The sequence below is a fragment of the Salmo salar genome, chromosome 19 (assembly GCF_965601325.2).
Source record: "Salmo salar chromosome 19, fSalSal1, whole genome shotgun sequence".
Classification (NCBI taxonomy): domain Eukaryota; kingdom Metazoa; phylum Chordata; class Actinopteri; order Salmoniformes; family Salmonidae; genus Salmo; species Salmo salar.
The window spans coordinates 84558306-84574622 of NC_138309.1; the positions used below are offsets into that span (position 1 = coordinate 84558306).

General features: G+C 44.5%; 1 protein-coding gene across 2 annotated transcripts; it reads right to left on the minus strand.

Moving 5' to 3' along the window:
* Positions 1-441: 441 nt before the first annotated feature.
* LOC106579701 (ATP-dependent zinc metalloprotease YME1L1) lies at positions 442-16280 on the minus strand. 2 transcript variants are annotated; one of them, XM_014159839.3, is made up of 18 exons: positions 16073-16280; positions 14868-15002; positions 13629-13878; positions 13422-13523; positions 13023-13129; positions 12482-12635; positions 11843-11926; positions 11247-11420; positions 10590-10742; positions 10079-10211; positions 9883-9945; positions 9132-9244; positions 8656-8811; positions 7677-7828; positions 5785-5911; positions 4972-5045; positions 2546-2632; positions 442-1955 (listed from the first exon to the last, which is right to left on the minus strand). In XM_014159839.3, the coding sequence occupies exons 1-18, from the start codon at positions 16103-16105 to the stop codon at positions 1812-1814; spliced, it is 2241 nt and encodes a 746-aa protein (XP_014015314.3). In that variant the 5' UTR covers positions 16106-16280; the 3' UTR covers positions 442-1811. The 2 variants fall into 2 exon arrangements, with proteins under 2 accessions (XP_014015314.3, XP_014015313.3); XM_014159838.3 differs by having other exon boundaries at positions 11819-11926.
* Between the last annotated feature and the right edge of the window lie 37 nt (positions 16281-16317).

A 16317-nucleotide genomic window follows, 5' to 3' on the forward strand; every position in this document is an offset into this window, starting at 1 on the left:
GATCCAGTGTTTCCTGTGATTGAGGGTAATTTAGCAAAACAATAAAGATTACAGGTCTCAGGTCAGTGCTTCCAACATCAGGTTGTTAAAAAGGTCCAAGAATGGCAAGACGATGCACTCACACGGAGTACCTGTGCAAGGGTGCGCGTCACTCTGATGCAACACGATAGCTGCAGGACCAAAACAGCCAAAAAGTTTAGCATTGTTGTTGCAGAAGTCAGACTGATATTGTGCTTTGCTGACTCTACCTTGAAAAAAGGTCATTTACGCTTGAGCTGACATCCAGTGTTTACAATCCCACAAACCTTAAGGAAATTGCCTTTAAAAAAAAACGCACATTGTCAGTAGCGCAGTGTATTGCAATAAGCCTCTTTGAATGAATCCCAGCTAAAAAGTCTCACGACCAGAGACCAAAGTCTATCTCAAAAAAGAAAAACATGATTTTAGAATAACTTTTATTTGAGCTTCCACAAGATCCACTTCCAATGAGAAACAGATGAAGTACAGCTCCCCTCACATTTCATTTACATCATGGATGGGCTCAGACACGAGGGCCTAAAATAGCTAAAGATGACAAGTCCGACACACTTTGGGTAAATAAATAAAATGACAACATAAAATGTGTAAATTGACCTGCATACAGTGAATGCAGATTAATTCCTTCACAACGCACAGATGATGAATCGTATACGGGACAGAACACTGATACAGCCATTTTGTATTTAGATTGTATATTAAAAATTGTATGGTTTTAATGATAAACCCATATTTTATGGTCGGTGTTTCTATCACTAATATTCTGCTCAGTGAAAAGGCTTAATAGGCCAAGTAGGATCAGATCTGCAACCAATTGTTTTCCCTCATAACTTTGATAGCATACCAAATACACGATGAGGCTTTCATGCACAAAATTGCAAAAGAAAAACAATTGTGCGATAAAAGATCCTATTGACTGAGGACTATTGGGGGGGTTCACATGCTGCTGAAACGGTCGGAATTACAAACTGCATTTTTTGTTACCGAAGACATTCAACCACTCCCCTTTTCAACCAAAAGTTAACAATAAATACATTTGACAATTACAAACTTAATGTGGATAATGTAGCTCGTTTGACCATATTGGCAATGTTTAGCAAGCTAGCTAACTTAATTATTAGCAATGTAGCTTCTTATTGGTTCAAGAATTGGTCCGACTTCAAAAGCACATATCGGATTTACAACCTCCCACTTTCCCAGGAGCACATTAACGCCTCACTTTCTTGATCAATACTGTATATACAAACTTTTCAAGGGGGAAAACTTGAGGGGGGGGGGGGACGGGGACGACGACAATGTCAATATCAAAAAACTAAAATCCTGGCATTGAAAGGGCATTTGGAGCTCAGGGTGTTGAAATGAACCTTGCTATGGGCTTTTGTCGCTTGACAAAGCTGCTGTACGGGAATGCCTGCCCAACATGAATGGTTCAGACAGAGGAGTCAATGTCCAGTGGGATAAAACAAGGTGTGATTGAGCTAGTCAGTCATTTACATTGAGGGGGAAGAAACCTGTAAAGCCTCTAAAGGCCATTGTACATCTTCAAATGTACATAATTCAAATAATATGTCTTACAGGGTTGGGGTCAAATGCATTTTAATTCCAGTCAATTCAGGATGTACACTGAAATTCCAATTCCTATTATGTTCAATGCTTTTCCATTGAAGAACATTTTGAATAGGAATTTGGTTTACTTTCTGAATTGACTAGAATTGAAATGGAATGACCCCAACCCTGGATGTCTAACTGTCTCTGACTAGGCTTTTCTCAGCGAGTCATCTAGGGTCCAGGGCTTTGCCCTCTAGGACCAGCTTGATCTCTTTGGCGTCCAGAGTTTCGTACGTTAGCAGAGCCTCGGCCAGCGTCTTGTGCTCATCACTGTAGGTCTTCAAGAGGTTTTTGGCTCGCTCATACGAGTCCTGGATAGGAGAGAGAGAGAGAATGAATGTCAAAGAAAAACAGAACGTAACCTTTATGTAACTAGGCAAGTCAGTTAAGAACAAATTCTTGTTTACAATGACGGCCTACACCGGCCAAACCCGGATGACGCTGGGCCAATTGTGTGCCGCCCTATGGGACTCCCAACCACAATCACGGCCGGTTGTGATACAGCCTGGAATCGAACCAGGGTGTCTGTAGTGACGCCTCAAGCACTGAGAAGCAGTGCCTTAGACCGCTGCGCATGCAGATCAACAGTCTGATCAACTCAAGGAGATGCATCTCTCTGGATGAGTCAAATGGTCACACCAGATCTTGACTGGTTTACTGATCCACGCCCCAGCTTTTTTAAATTTTTTAAAAAAGGTATCTGTGACCAACAGATGCATATCTGTATTCCCAATTGTGAAATCCATCGATTAGGGCCTAATTAATTGACCGATTTCCTTATATGAACTGTAACTCAAAAATCGTAGAAATTGTTGCGTTTATATTTTTGTTTAGTGTAGATAGGATTTGACAAATTTTTTTTTTTTTTAAAGTGCAGTGGGAGAAGGTTTGGGAAGCTTACCTTGAGCAGGACCCTGACTTCCTGTTCGATGGCGGCCTGCGTCTCAGGGCTCTGTTTGGTCACTTCAGCATAGGTCATGACACCAAGCTGAAACAATAAGGTTTAGTCTCAGGGTTAGGGGCACAGCAGACCACTTATGCAGCAGCTACTCTAAGGCTCTGCGATAGACTAGCGTCCTATCCATGGAGTATACTTGTACATCAAGCTTCCTCACGCTACAGAAACAGAAGATAGGTTCCTGCTCCTATGAGCCATTCCGGCACGCACAAGCCAAGGCTTCTTCCTTACTTACTTATAGTAATGAACAGGTAAGGCCGCATGGGTTGCCAGGTCTGTGGCACAGTAAATCAGTCACTAATTTCAGGGTTGGCGGGGCAGGTTAAGTAAACAGTTGGATCAAAATAGTCAGAGAGCTGGAGGACATTGATGAGGTCACCAAAAAAAAATATACATATCCCTCTAATCAAATAGCTCCTCCTTATGCGTTTCAAAATGACATTTGGCCCTTTTTTAAACTAGGCAAGTCAGTTAAGAACAAATTCTTATTAACAACGACGGTCTAGGAACAGTGGGTTAACTGCTTTGTTTAGGGGCAGAACGACAGATTTTTACCTTGTTAGCTCAGGGATTCGATCTAGCAACCACTAGGCTGCCTGCCGCCCCTACCCTCTAACCACTAGGCTGCCTGCCGCCCCTACCCTCTAACCACTAGGCTGCCTGCCGCCCCTACCCTCTAACCACTAGGCTGCCTGCCGCCCCTACCCTCTAACCACTAGGCTGCCTGCCGCCCCTACCCTCTAACCACTAGGCTGCCTGCCGCCCCTACCCTCTAACCACTAGGCTGCCTGCCGCCCCTACCCTCTAACCACTAGGCTGCCTGCCGCCCCTACCCTCTAACCACTAGGCTGCCTGCCGCCCCTACCCTCTAACCACTAGGCTGCCTGCCGCCCCTACCCTCTAACCACTAGGCTGCCTGCCGCCCCTACCCTCTAACCACTAGGCTGCCTGCCGCCCCTACACTCTAACCACTAGGCTGCCTGCCGCCCCTACCCTCTAACCACTAGGCTACCTACCTCCTCTACCCTCTAACCACTAGGCTACCTACCTCCTCTACCCTCTAACCACTAGGCTACCTGCCTCCTCTACCCTCTAACCACTAGGCTACCTGCCTCCTCTACATTCTAACCACTAGGCTACCCGCCGCCCCCACCCTCTAACCACTAGGCTACCCGCCACCCCCACCCACTAACCACTAGGCTACCCGCCGCCCCCACCCTCTAACCACTAGGCTACCCGCCACCCCCACCCACTAACCACTAGGCTACCCGCCGCCCCCACCCTCTAACCACTAGGCTACCCGCCACCCCAAAATTGGGCTGTCTTATGTATACATGATAAGTTCCGTGGTTACCATGGCACCGCGAGGAATCCTCGGGAGAGAGCTCCTGTACATTTATGAATATTAGTTGTTGTTTTATATATGTGTTTATTTGGTAACTTCTTACTGAGCTAAAATATCCAGTGTCTTGACCCAAAGTTACTGGACTAATGGCAAGTTAGTTTGAGTTTCTCTGGCTAGATAGCTATGCTAGCTGGCTCTGCGATCATTTTGATACATCTCAATAATCCACACGGCACTGGGCGGCTTCTACACAGCTTTTCTTTTGGTTCCACCCGCCCCGGTTTCTAGAATGTGATGAGGGGGATGCAGCTCGCCTCATAGGGTGACTATACCAGACCACTACTGATGTGTGGTAGTCTTCCAGGCGCTGAGCTTAGCCTACACCCGCCGAAGCAACACCCAGGTGGGTGTAACACTTTCAGTAGTCCATGAGCCAGCCAACCTACGGAGGAGGATACGGCGAAAGGTGTCTGATGAAGAGCTTCGGATGAGTCTATCCGACTGACGCTTCTCCCCCCCTGTACCATCGACATTCAGCCATCACCATCAACACTAGCTATCGGCTGTGGAAGACCAACTCATAAGTCAAGACTTGCCAGAACCCTACTTTTGTTTTAAAACCGTCTGAGATTCTCTTTGTAAAGAAAAGCACTACATAAAATATATCTATTATTATTATTCTAATAGCCTCAGACTACGGTCTGTAGATACGAGGTGAGTAGCAGAGGTAAATCTCTCAGGGTTGAGTCGGAACAAAGTCTAGAATGTGTCGGCACATGTACAACATGGCTGAGAGATCCCTCCAATCACGTGCAATGCCTGAGAATGGCATTACTGCACAAAGGCAACGCTGCCTTCTAAATTTATGGATACGGCTTTTGATGAAACGAAGTGAAATGCATTTAGACCATCTAAAATGCAGACTACTAGAAGAAGGGGGAAAAAAAAAAAACGCAGTTAGGAATGATTTGTCTAGACTCATCTTCAATCTACCATTTTATGTGCATGAGGTATCATCTCTTACCTTGTCACTCATTCCGAACCTGGTCACCATCATCTTGGCTATTCTAGTTGCCCCGTCAAAGTCGCTTGACGCTCCTGGAAAACAGAGCCGCCACAATTCAAGAGTAAGGCTGAGGGCTGGAGAAACCACAATTCAAGACTAAGGCTGAGGGCTGGAGAAACCACAATAAAAGAGTAAGGCTGAGGGCTGGAGAAACCACAATAAAAGAGTAAGGCTGAGGGACGGGGCTGGAGAAACCACAATAAAAGAGTAAGGCTGAGGGACGGGGCTGGAGAAACCACAATAAAAGAGTAAGGCTGAGGGACGGGGCTGGAGAAACCACAATAAAAGAGTAAGGCTGAGGGACGGGGCTGGAGAAACCACAATAAAAGAGTAAGGCTGAGGGACGGGGCTGGAGAAACCACAATAAAAAAAGAGTAAGGCTGAGGGACGGGGCTGGAGAAACCACAATAAAAAAAGAGTAAGGCTGAGGGACGGGGCTGGAGAAACCACAATAAAAAAAGAGTAAGGCTGAGGGATGGGGCTGGAGAAATGTAACCACTCAAATTCATAGAGAGAGCTAAGGACGCATCCACGTTATCCAAATAGTTGAGGCTATACAGTGTTTGTTTACAACTGTATTGTTTACAAACAACGGAGTAACTCAAGGTTATTTTGGGTTCTGATGGGGTATGACAGTTAAACTAAGCTCATTTTGAAGTTATGTTCTTCAAGAATCAACTGATTATACATCATTCATTTAGAAGTCCCCAAATTGATGTAGTAATATGCTCTATATCTAAAGCCCAACCGATCTAGGTCCCCCCCCCTCACCAGTTGTGATGTAATCGTCGCCAAAGATGAGTTCCTCGGCCACGCGGCCTCCCATGCTGACGTCCATCTGGGCCAGGAGCTGAGCACGCGTCTCACTCCAACGGTCATTCTCTGGGAGCATGGACACCTAAACAGACAGATAGGAAAGACTAGCCTTTAACCTGTTAAGGATAGGGGGCAGTATTTTCACTGCCGGATAAAAAAAACGTACCCGATTTAATCTGGTTATTACTCCTGCCCAGAAACTAGAATATGCATATAATTGTTTGATTTGGATAGAAAACACCCTAAAGTTTCTAAAACTGTTTGAATGGTGTCTGTGAGTATAACAGAAGTCATATGGCAGGCCAAAACCTGAGAAAATTGCATACAGGAAGTGCCCTCTCTGACCATTTCTTGGCCTTCTAGGGCATCTTTATCGAAAACAGAGGATCTCTGCTGTAACGTGACATTTTCTAAGGCTCCCATAGGCTGTCAGAACGCGCCAGAACGTTGAATGAAGACTCTGCAGTCCCTGGGAGAAAAACAGTAGCGCATTTGGATAGTGGTCGATCTGAGAACAATGAAGCAGGTGCATGCGTGCACGTGAAGAGTCCATTTTGCCTTTTTCAGTCTTTGAACGAAAACGACGTCTCCCGGTTGGAATATTATCGATATTTTATGAGAAAAATCGCATAAAAATTGATTTTAAACAGCGTTTGACATGCTTTGAAGTACAGTAATGGAATATTTTGAATTTTTTTGTCACGATACGCGCCGGCGCGTCACCCTTCGGATAGTGAACAAACGCAGCTATTTGGATATAACTATGGATTATTTGGAACAAAAACAACATTGGTGTGGAAGTAGAAGTCCTGGGAGTGCATTCTGACGAAGAACAGCAAAGGTAATCCAATTTTTCTTATAGTAAATCTGAGTTTGGTGAGTGCCAAACTTGGTGGGTGTCAAAATAGCTAGCCTGTGATGGCCGGGCTATCTACTCAGAATATTGCAAAATGTGCTTTCACCGAAAAGCCATTTTAAAAATCGGACACCGCGATTGCATAAAGGAGTTCTGTATCTATAATTCTTAAAATAATTGTTATGTTTTTTCTGAACGTTTATCGTGAGTAATTTAGTAAATTCACCGGAAGTGTTCGGTGGGTATGCTAGTTCTGAACACTAATGTAAAAAGCTTGTTTTTGATATAAATATGAACTTGATTGAACAAAACATGCATGTATTGTATAACATAATGTCCTAGGAGTGTCATCTGATGAAGATCAAAGGTTAGTGCTGCATTTAGCTGTGGTTTTGGTTTTTGTAACTTATATGCTAGCTTGAAAAATGGGTGTGTGATTATTTCTGGCTGGGTACTCTCCTGACATAATGTAATGTTTTGCTTTCGTTGTAAAGCCTTTTTGAAATCGGACAATGTGGTTAGATAAAGGAGAGTCTTGTCTTTAAAATGGTGTAAAATAGTCATATGTTTGAAAAATTGAAGTTTTTTGGATTTTTGAGGAATTTGTCATTCGCGCCACGCCCTATCATTGGATATTGGAGCGGTGTTCCGCTAGCGGAACATCTAGATGTAAGAGGTTTAAGACCATCCATCTTAGGTAAACCGTCGCATAAAATAGTAGTTCTCTGTTCCTCCTGAACTGCTTTAAGGCAAGCCCCCTGGAGCTGCCAACATCCAAACTGAAGCCAACTTCTTTCAGGAAGTCCAGGGCAACAACACTAAGTAATGGCAGAAGGGACAATGCAACTATTCTGCAAGGTATTTTACTATATAATGGAACACATTTAGCTTCGCAATGTCATGTCAAAGCAAGTGGGATGATTACATGGTAATATACCACGGCTTAAAACACTTCTTGGCCAATCAAAATGCAATGCTCAGTACTACTCACATGGCCAAGAGTGGGCCCTCTGGGCATGATGGTTGCCTTGTTGATGGGCATGGCGTCTTTGGTGTAATACGCCACAATGGCGTGGCCTGACTCGTGGTAGGCTGTGATTTGCTTGTTCTTCTTATCAATGTCCACACTCCTGCGCTCAGGACCTTCAGTATACACAGAGAGACAAGAGTACCCACTTTGAAGAATTTTAAAATACTCATCATTCATATTACTGTAGTGCTGGTTTACTCCGTGTACGTTTTATTGGGAATTCCAACCTGAAAGATAAGACCACCAACTCCTGAGAAAATATCTGTCCTAGAGAATGAGAGGGATCCTGACCAGACAGGTGTTCTAACCATCTACATTAGAATGTCTCTTTAAGCAGAGACTCTTTGTCATTAAGCTCTCTCACATGGCAGGTTGAGTGTGAGTGTGATAGAGAGATAATGGACCAGCCAAAAGTTGACACGTACTCATTCTAGGGATTGACTTTATTTTGTACTATTTTCTAAATTGTAGAATAATAGTGAAGACATCAAGAGGAATGACAATGTATGATGTGTCAAACTGAAACTGTATATTAAGGAGATCTCCGAGTCTGGGACGGGCAGTTGCTCCGCGGACCAGCTCGGCTTGTTACTTTGTAATAAAGACTATTCTGAACTCACAAGGACCAGTGTCTAAGAGATATTATTAAGAAGTATTTCCACGACAATGACAGCTTTGCACACTCTTGTCATTCTCTCAACCAGCTTCATGAGGTAGTTACCTGGAATGCATTTCAATTAACAGGTGTGCCTTGTTAAAAGTACATTTTAATTAATAGAAAATAGTGAAAATAAAAGAAACTCCTGAATGAGTAGGTTTGACTGGTACTGTATAATGCTAATGGACATCAAAGGCCTCTGCACTGGTTACATTTGTGTTGCTTCTTAATGGGTCCTGAAGGAAGGTTCATATATATATATATGTGTGTGTATGCACCCACCCATGAGGATCTTGTCCTTGGAGAACTCCAGTTCCTTCATGGTGACCTGGTCGAGGCCGTCCACCGCTGCCTTCAGGGCCGCCTGGTTCACGAGGTTCTCCAGCTCCGCTCCCGTGAAGCCCACCGTCCCCCTGGCAATGATCGCCGCGTTCACGTCTGAACACACAACCAGCAGGGCCAAAAAGGAGAATGTTGTCAGTCCAAAAGTGGGCTCTTTCAGGCAGTGAATGTGTGTGTGTGTGTGTGGGGTGGGCGGCCGTGACACCTAGTGATCAGAACCTCTCGACGAGGCGGCTAGGTTTAACGTCGCTATGATACATTAGTCAGCTGATATACTGTCTAAGCCAGGAGTTTTCAAACCTCTCGTCGGGGACCGGAGACAGTTCAGGGCTACAACAACAACATTGTGAAACGTCTGGGGGTCCTCAAGGAGAGATCTGAAAGCCACTGATCTAAGCAACTGATTTGAGACCTACTAGGATCCACTTTGATCTTCTGCAGGTACCAGTTGAGGATCTCAGTACGTCCTTTCACGTCCGGACGAGGGACGGTCACTTGCATGTCAAACCTTCCCGGACGTACCAGGGCACTAAAAAAAAGACAGAAGAGCAATGGGCTAATGATCCAGAGAGCAATGGGCTAATGATCCAGAGAGCAATGGGCTAATGATCCAGAGAGCTGACATGTTGAATACAATTCAAACAAAGAACATGCTCTAATCTCAAGTGTGTCAATAACAAATGCATTCTTTATTTACCTTTAGCCTTGTGATTCTACAATGAATTTAAAAGCTTCTCCATCAATGGAGCCAAAATTAAGAGCGGTACTATTTACGACCTCTTTCTAAATAGATTTGTTCCATTTATACAGCTTTTTGCTGGTCCTATGGCCAGATCTCAAGGATAACTTTCTTAGGCCGACTTTTCCAGTAATCTCACCGAGGACATCTTTCACATCGAGAAGGGTAATGGCAAAAAGGCAGAATCAGTTCTCTGGGCACATGGGAAGTGTAGTTTCCGCTGTGCAATTCGTTCCAATTAACCACCCAGCCTTATTCCCACGTGAACCACATTTCAAGTGTGATTTTGCAACTCGGAGCTGAAATCCAGCGGTCTAAAACTTTAAAAGACTGGACAGCCAACCAGCCAGGTCCTGACAAAGGGATCAAGCTTACTGGGTTGGTAAAAAGCCTACAGAAACACCTGTTACTACCCACTGTAAACATACTTATCCAAAGCCTCAGCAAAGTTTGTAGCGCCAATAACGATGACCCCTTCGTTTGGTTTGAACCTGTGGAGTATCAACACATTGAATGAGGAAAATGCAAGCCTTGTAATATGCACCAGGTAAACCCCCCAAAAATGATTCAGGCTTATTTCTCTGATGAAATAGCTATATACAGTATATTCTGAGTTGTTCTTACCCGTCCATCTCTGCCAGTAACTGGTTGATGGTCTGTCTGGAGTAAGGGTGCATGGGAGACTCGATCCTCTTTCCTCCCACGCTGTCAAGCTCATCAATGAAGACAACACAAGGTGCGTTGGCTTTTGCCTCTTCTGTGGACCAAACAGAAAGAGATTTAGGCTGTGTCCCTCCTTTCCTCCGCTTCATAGACACTGATCAAGAAGTACTTGAATAGTTGAAAGCCATATTGTGGGACTGATGCAGAGGGGTTACTGTTTTATTTAACTTGGTCTGTATTTCATCAGGGACCACGCTGGAAACTAATGGAATCACTAACGCTGGAAACTAATGGAATCATGTTAAGTTGTTATCCCCTGGGTTGTACTCTCGTGCATCTTTTTCCCCCAATAAATCAAATCGAACCCATCAGGTCCTTTCACCAATCAGCTATCATGAGCGACAGAGTGAAGGTTGGTCAGTCAGTGTATTGATAACAGTACACAGCCACAAAGATCTCTTCTTGGACTTACTGAAGAGGTTCCTGATGCGGCTAGCTCCGACACCCACAAACATCTCGTCAAACTCGGATCCCGAGGCGTAGAAGAAGGGGACGTCGGCCTCCCCGGCTACAGCCCGAGCCAGGAGAGTCTTTCCTGTGCCCGGGGGGCCAATCAGGAGGATGCCTGACAGAACCAGAGGCCACAAAAAAGGTGCAACATATGAACACATTGAAAGAAAATGTAACGGCACTGTGTAAAGAAACCACACAGAAAGATAAGACAAATACGTAGTAAGGAAGTAGCTTTGGTTTGAGGACATCTCTGCTCATCTCATAAGTATGGAAGTAGCTTTGGCTTGAGGACATCTCTGCTCATCTCATAAGTAAGGAAGTAGCCTTGGCTTGTGGACATAACTGCTTTCTGTAGTGTGAAGCAGCTTAATGTACAAATAAACCCTGTGGACAGGACTGTAGTCTCATCGTAAGGCCTTACCCCCCCAATCTATCTCCTTAATGCTGAGTGCCAAGTAGACACACATTGGGTCACATTTTTACAGGTCTTTGGTATGACTCTGCCGGGGATCGAACTCCCAACCTCAGGGCGGAAGCTAACCAAAAAAAGCCACTGAGTTAGAAGAAAACCGAATGTCTACAGAGTATTCTTTACATTTACAGAAAGACACTGTACCTTTAGGGAGCTTCCCTCCCAGCACGGTGAACTTCTGGGGGTTTCTGAGGAACTCCACCACGTCTTGTAGTTCATTCTTGGCCTCCTCTACCCCCTTGACGTGCTCAAACGTGACGCTCTTCACCTGGACCGGGTCCACTTGTGAGTCCAGGCCTGACGTGGTGCGGAACCTCACTGTTCAGTGCAAACCCATGACAACTCAGTCCGACCACTGACAAACACCACCTGGGAATCTCCAATGTCTCTACTTATCATAGAAACTATGCTAGAATAACATTTGCCATGAACTACTGATTTTGTTAATACCACTTTCCTCTTCCACTCAAATATATTCAAATATCCATTTAGTATTCAATCATTCACTGTTAAATGACCAAAGGTGGAGTTTCTAATAAATACTATCATGGACCAGATCCTGGGCAGCTGGTGCCGGACAGCTGGCTGATAATCGATCATATATTTTGAAAGCGTGATCAGTGAAACAGCAGCCAATTCAACAATAGTTCTTGATGAAAAAGCACAGCCACAATGCGGTGATTCATGCAAGCGTAAGAATTCAATAGAACACAAACCAGCATCAGAAAAGGACCCTTTACCCGAAAGAAACGGGCTTCTTGACAGGCCATAGATTCCCACAACGAGGAGGACCAATAGAATCAGCCTGGTCCTCCTTAGTGAGTCTGTCAATAGAAGATAGAAATATGTAAATTAGTTAGTGAAACATAAGAGATTTAAGTTGAACTCAGCAGTGCCACCATGTGAACACTTGGTGGAACTGCTAGCTGTGGCCATGGGCTTAGTGCTCTGTAACTGGCAGTCATGATTGACTTCAAGGAGGAGCAAATCTGTTATGAACTGGGGCAGAGTTTAAAATATCAGTCTTCACTTTAAAAATGTTTCTCAATGATGACTAACACCGTTCCTTTAAAAGATAGTGCAATATTTTGGGGGCGGCAGGTAGCCTAGTGGTTAGAGCGTTGGACTAGTAACCAAAAGGTTGCAGGATGGAATCCCTGACCTGACAAGGTAAAAATATGTCGTTCTGCCCCTGAACAAGGCAGTTAACCCACTGTTCCCCCTTAGGCCGTCCTTGTAAATAAGAATTTGTTATTTTTGTCTAGTTAAATAAAGGTTAAATACATTTTTTTTAATATGTTGCTTCCTGTTAGTCACTCTAGGAAGGGAATATGCTGAGTGATTAAGATGCCATATATGAAGAAAGTTGTGTGACGTGCCGTGTGTCCTCTGAGTGAAGGCCTGGGACCTCATGAAGCCCTCAGTGAAACCAGACTTGAAGGCATCTTGTTGGTCACCTTGCAGGTTCTTCTGCTTTACCACGTGATCCAGACTCTCTGCCTCTGGGGACTTGTCAGGTCTCATGAGGAGACCCTGTGACGGAGGGGGTGTGGGGGGTGAAATAATGGGAGAGAGCGTATAATGGATGTGTGTCAGCGGGTGAGAGAAAGAGAGGGAGGAGAAAGCAAGATGTTGAACATGAAAATGAGATGAATGGGCCTAGAGTGGTTACAAGACATAAAAAAAACAGCCCTTTCGACACGAGGGGGGCCAAAAAACAAAACAGTGTGTGAAAAATCACCACTATAGCATAAAGAACAAGAGAACAAGGGTGTGTGTCACAGTTTTACAACACCAATCTTCACGTTGAAGGGGAAATTCTAAACTTCAGGACAAAACAGATCCACTGGGTTCATTGACTGCATGCCAAACTATGTCTGTCCAAGAAGGGGATGATTGCATAGTGTAACACTTGCTGACCTTCATGAATGCTGTAGTGTAACCCTCTGGTTCTGCCAGCCCCTGGTAACCAGACTCCACGCGTCTGCTCTTCCTCAGAGTCTTGAAGCCTCGGTTCTGGACCCTTACTGAAGAAGGAGAGGGGGGGGGGGGGGGGGGGGGGGGGGGTCGCCAAATACAATACTATTCATTTCACTATGTTATGTCATAGGGGGAAAATATGATGACTTGTGAGTGGGCGTATTCGAGTCGCCCAGTGCCGGTAGAGATTTCACTTTAGGACCAATGGAATTCTCTCAAATAGTTGATTATTTTACCATGGTGAATTGCCTATCTTCACTTGAGGGTCACTGGGCACATTCCACAGATGGAGGACCACAGATGACACTGATGCAAAGTAAACCAGATATGGTTCCTTACCAGGCCAGTATTGGAGCTCTGAACAGATGGCATGTAGAGGACTCTGGTTTGGTCTGTGGAACATTGGCGTGCCAAAAACCCCCAACCTTCCGTTTGACAACCCTATAGAAACAACAAATGCAAACACCTGCGTGGTATCATTTTACTACAAATATACACCCTGCAACAAAAACACAGATTGATCAAATAAAACAACTCGGTCCTCACCATGTTTGTTTTGGAAGAAAGAGTCCGCAGAGACGTGGGACGTCCTCCATCTTGAAGCAGCTGGGCCCTCCTCTGAGCTCAGTGAGGGCAGTAACCTGTTCACCAGCTCATCCAGCTGACCCACCCTCAGGTCTGACAAGCCCAGGTCCCGGAGGTTCACAGTGGGCTGACCCACCCTCTGTTCTGATAGACCCAGGTCCCGGAGGTTCACAGTGGGCTGACCCACCCTCTGTTCTGATAGACCCAGGTCCTGGAGGTTCACAGTGGGAACGGGAAGTCAGTATGAAGAACACATCAACTATAATAATGAGCAAGCATTAGCCTGGTCCTAGATCTGTTCATGGCCAACTCACGACCATAGGGGTTTTCCCTGGGGGGGGGGGGGTTGCCGACCAGTCTAGTTTAGCTAAGCTTGCCGTAGAATCATTTAATAGTTATTGTAATTTAAAAGAGAGAAAAGTGGTCAAATGTAGCATTGCAGTGTGAGTTTGGCTAGCTATGCAAGTCAGGCTCAGTATGAAATGATGTGCTGCTGCTGCATTTGTAAGGGAATTTACAACCTAACTTTTATTATCTTGTAGGAGCCCAAACATCTGCAAACACATTTGACTCCAGTGGCCATGATCTCTAGCCAATTGATAAGCAATAACATCAACACACACACATTGGAGAGCTGCGAGTGACAATACATATCTGCAATGATGTAACTTACGCTCCGTGTCCACGGCACATGATATTGCTGTGTCTAACCACAACATGTCTGCTTGGGGGGCTCTGCCTAGTCCATTAGAGCTGGTGGCCCTGCACACACCAGGATTCCCATAATTCCAATGTTATTATGTTACATGTGAGTCAGTACAAAGTCGCACTGGGGCTCCTGAGGATAGTGGAGGGCGTGGAGCCAGTTGTGTAGGTTAAGACCTTAAGACCTCTTTGATGCAAGCTATAGCTCTAAAAAGGTAGAGGCTTGTCCAGTCTGAGGGAGAACTGCAGTGTTGTGTCAGGAATAAGCCTAGGCTATGAGAAGAGGAATCCATGATAACAAATGTACCACCTATGATTGCCATTAAGTAGACTAATCTTACAGGGGAGAGTCTAACAGGACCAGCATCCCATTGACCGCCAGACTAGCCAAAATCTATAACTTGACCCTTTCCTTAAACCGAACAAAACCCCTAACCAATTTGAAAATGAAATATGGGTTTGCATGTAAGCCACATCCCCTTAGTGTCATCTTACCTCTGCGAGCAACAGGTCCTGCTCTGGTGTGACATATGTCTGCAGGCTCTGGACAGAAGCTGAGGCTGTGGAGCTGGCTGAGTTCTTCAGGGAATGGAGGGCATTGATGAGTTGGCCAATGAGTTGGCTCGTTACCTAAGAAGAGTCAAGAGGCAACAGAGATGGACAAATTGGAAATTCATGACATGCATGATTTGTGTAATGTTGGCATATATTGTTCTGATAAACAACGTTGCAGGAGGGATAATGATTGCCTGGGTGTAGGTGACCAGCCTACGATATTTCTTTCACTGCACAATTTACAGCAGATTTGTGAGGCACCCGGGCTAGGGCACTGAAGAGGGAAGGTAATTTGAGTTCAACTTGTAAATATCTTCTAATGAGATCAAAGGCATTACAAGTCCCTGCCAGATAGTTACTGGTATGAAGAGTTGCCAAGTTGCATCTAACGTTATGTACACTGGCCAGATTTGACATTGAGGGACATTCATTTCTCCTATGTTACAATTTTAAAAACAGCCGTCCTCCTGCCATTGATTGACAGTATTCATTGGTATTGTCATTCACAGGCAGGTGTAAATCAAGCAATACTTTTATCGCGATAGCTCGATTATGTAACTGACTGATATGGCATAACCAATTCGTCAGCTAGTTTGGTTAGTTAACCTAATTTATAACTAGTTAGCTTCAAATGAACTTTACAACTGTCAAAAATATCGTTGTGGCGTTAGTATGAACAGACAGCTAACGTTAGTCTTCCCTGTGGCTCAGTTGTGGAGCATGGTGTTTGCAACGCCAGGGTTGTGGGTTCGATTCCCACGGGGGACCAGTACAAAAAAATTAAAAAATAATAATAATAGATGCATGAAATGAATGCATTCACTACTGTAAGTCGCTCTGGATAAGAGCTTCTGCTAAATGACTAAAATGTCAAATGTAAGGACATACTGAGATTGAGTACTGCGTAACGTTACCTACAGTAACAAGTTAACGTTAGATAAATAAGCTTGATAACAAGAACAAGCAAAGAATATTTATGTCGAGTTAAATACATAACTTCAAACAGCTACCTAGTTAAATGTGTTGTCTCGTATATCTAACGTTAATTAGCCAGCACTTTCGAGTAGCTAGGTTACATCAGTCACCTAGATAGCTAATTAGCCAGCTATCCTATCCTGGTTTAGTGTCCAACTGCGTTTACTTACCTGTGGCTGAAACGTCGCCGAGAAGGAAAACATTATCACAGCAACTTGAGGGTTAGTACGTGAAGACAGACCCTCAATGTTACTGAATATACCAACAACTCCTCCTGGTCACAGTCCTTTTGTTTTTCTCTTGTTACTAAACTGTTACTTTCATGAAAATGGCTTCTTCGTGAGAGGTCAACATCAACGTGACGTCTGGAACAAATTACTACCGGTTTGAACACGATTTTTATTTTCTTCGCTGC